Genomic DNA, 3,336 nt, shown 5'->3' on the forward strand with positions numbered 1-3,336 from the left:
CTACTATAAATGATCCTTCCCATTTGGGTTGGAACTTGCCTTTCTTCTTTGAGCTTAGTATTATTAGTCGCCGAACAGCAAGTACTAAGTCTCCCTCTTTAAAGACCCATTTTTGAATCTTTTTGTCGAAGCTTTAGGGATTCTAGCTTAGTATAACTCAATTTGTTGTTGAGCTTCCAAGCATTTCTCATCTAACATCTCGAGTTTCTCGAGGTGTTTTTGATGTTGTTCTTCCTTCGTCATCCATATTGCAAGAGCGATACGAAGGGATTGAATCTGAATTTTCAAGAGAAGAATGGCCTCACACCCATATACCAAAGAATATGAAGTAGCTCCAGTAGGCGTGCAGACTGTGGTACGATAGGCCTAGAGAGCATAACCAAGTTTGTCATCCCAATCTTGCTTATTGGTTTTTACTAGCTTCGTTAAGAGATGATAGTCTTGTTGAAGGTCTCAGCTAAACCATTTGTAGTGGGATTGTAAGATTTTGACGCGACGTCTTGAATCCTAAACTTTTCATAGAATTTGATGAATGCGTTGCTGACAAACTGAGAGCCGTTGTCATGCATGATTCATCTTGAAACACCGTATCGGTAGATATTATAGTGCTTGATAAACTTAATGACGTCGTTTGTCTTTACTTCTCTGAGTGGAATCGCTACAGCCTACTTAGAGAAGTAATCAGTGATTGCTAAAATAAAGTGGTCACCTTAGGCTGACGGAGGAAAAATAGGACCAACAAAATCCATTCCCTAAGTCTCAAATGGTCAGGAGGTGGCCGAAGGGTGCAAGTGCTCCGTTGGTTGATTCATGTAGTTGGCATGTATCTGACATGCGTGACACCGTCGAGCATACGCAACTACGTCATTGACCATAGTTGACCAATAATAGCCCATTCCTCTAAGGCGATCATATAGTTTAGGACCCGGTTGATGTGCACCACAAGTTCCATTATGTGCTTCCTTGAGGACTTCTTCTGTCTCTTTGGTTGAAAGACATCGGAGCAACATGTTGGATATCTTGTCTCTAAGATATAATTTTGATGATAACAAATTATTTACTATATGTATTATATATGCACTAACATATTAATGCAGATAATAACATACGATATGCTCAAGATATGTGAACTAAGTGCAAAATGAGTTCAAGGCAACAAGACAAGCAAAGAAGAAGATGTGCTTAATCGTAAATGTGTAATTTTATATTTTCTTTGCTAAGAATTTTTGTACAAGCATTGATCACTCATAACACATACAAACACATAGTATTTAGAACACACTAACACATGCTTAGTGTGTGGTTAACTATAGAAATCCCCTAAGTTAACTATTAGAGTTTACAGATATAGAGTGAGTCTCAAAACATATCATATATCTCTATCTATATATTAGTAGTCAACTAATACACTTAGTAGTCGACTACTCAAGATTTTGTCAAAGTTACAGAATTTGTAAATTTACAGAGTAGTCGACTACTATGCTTAATAGTCGACTAATCTAAGTCAGTTCAAAGTTACAGAAACTTCAGTCATACAGACTAGTCGACTAATGCTAACAGTACTTGACTACTAACTAGTTTTCTGACTTCACAGAGTCTGAATAGACTCAGTGCAGTAGACTACTAAGACTAGTAGTCGACTACAGAGACAGTTTTCTTAACTTTCTGAACTTGAATATTTGAACGTTTATAGTCATTTTTAAAATGATAATTGGTTTAAATTTTAAGTTTTTCAAAGGCTATAAATAGGTGCTAACTTCAGAATTTGTTTACCAACTCTAATATACATAAGATTCAAATTTTTTGCAAATTCATGCTCTACTGATTCAAATTTTCATTCTAAGTGTTAAGAAAAGAAAAGTTCTGAAAGTGCCTTTATTCCCCATCATTACTAAAGATTGTTTAGGCATTATTCAGAGAGTTAAAAAGTTTCTAAGCCACTGCTACACTTCACAAACACTTCAAGGCTTATAGGAATTTGTGATCTTACTTCAAAGAAGGTTTCTCCCGGGTGTGAGAGAAGATCTTTTGGTTTAGAGATTGGTTGCAATTGGCATGGTATTGTCAATTAGTTAGGTTTGGTTTGATTTTGTAATTGGTTTCAAAATCATAGTGTAAATCTCAAGTAGGATTTGCTTAGGGACTGGATGTACATTCGGGGTGGTGGAACCAGTATAAATCTCTTTTTTGTGATTGTTAAATTTCTGTGACTGTTGTTATTTGTTCTTGCAATTTATAATCCATCTTGCAAAATTTTTAAATAAACACTATTCACACCCCTCTAGTGTTTTGTGTGTGCTTCTACAGATCCTACATTTGGTATCAGAGCAAGGTGAATGATGGCAACAATAAGTACATCACAATTCAAAGAGGGTCACTCCACACAATGACTACCATTATTCGATGGTAATTACAACTACTGGAAATGCTGGATGAAGATCTACCTCCAATCAGTTGGCTATGATCTTTGGAACATTGTTGAGACTGAGTTCACAAACCCAACCACTCTATACACCGAATGGACACTTGCTCAAAGGAAAAATGTGAATTTGGACTCCAAGGCAATGAATGCGTTGTTTTGTGCCCTGGACAAGAACGAGTTCAATCGCGTGTCTACCTCTACATCTGCACATCAAATTTGGCATACTCTTGAGGTAACACATGAAAGAACTAACAAAGTTAAAGAGTCAAAATTTTTTGTTCTTGTTCACAGGTTTGAACTATTCAAGATGAAAGAGAAGGAGACCATCACGGAGATGTTTACAAGATTTACAGATATCACAAACTCCTTAATTGCACTAGGCAAAGTTTACACTCAAGTTGAAATGGTGAGGAAAATCCTAAGAGCACTCACTCCAGAATGGGAGAAGAAGACTACGACAAGAAGATGCCAACGATTTTTCAACTATAACCGTAGAGGACCTCATCGGCAATTTCATGGCTTATGAAGTTCAACTCGAGGACAGAATGAAGGCTGAAGAACCAAAGAACAACAAGATTCTTGATTTCAATGCATCCTCCAACACCGAAGAATCTGAAGAAGATGGTGAGGATATTGCATTGATAATAAAGAAATTCAAACGATTCTTAAATAAAGGTAAGTATAAATCAAATAAGTTTAAGAATACTAATGATTCTTCTTTGTGTTTCAATTGCAATAAACCAGGACATATAAAGAAGGATGCTCCACTTCTTAAGTCAAAATTAAAGTCCACCAACTTTAATAACTTCAACAACATCAAGAAGAAGAAGAATAAGGCTTTGGCAGTGACGTAGGATGATAGTTATGCATCCTCTTACGAAGAAGAAGAAGAACAAAAAGAAGAAATTGCACAC

The 3,336-nt window shown here is 36.3% G+C and overlaps 1 protein-coding gene across 1 annotated transcript; it reads left to right on the plus strand.

Moving 5' to 3' along the window:
• On the plus strand, positions 2,433 to 2,948 carry LOC109826496. Its single transcript, XM_020393526.1, has one exon. The coding sequence runs from the start codon at positions 2,433 to 2,435 to the stop codon at positions 2,946 to 2,948; it is 516 nt and encodes a 171-aa protein (XP_020249115.1).

This window comes from Asparagus officinalis, chromosome 10 (assembly GCF_001876935.1).
Source record: "Asparagus officinalis chromosome 10, Aspof.V1, whole genome shotgun sequence".
Classification (NCBI taxonomy): domain Eukaryota; kingdom Viridiplantae; phylum Streptophyta; class Magnoliopsida; order Asparagales; family Asparagaceae; genus Asparagus; species Asparagus officinalis.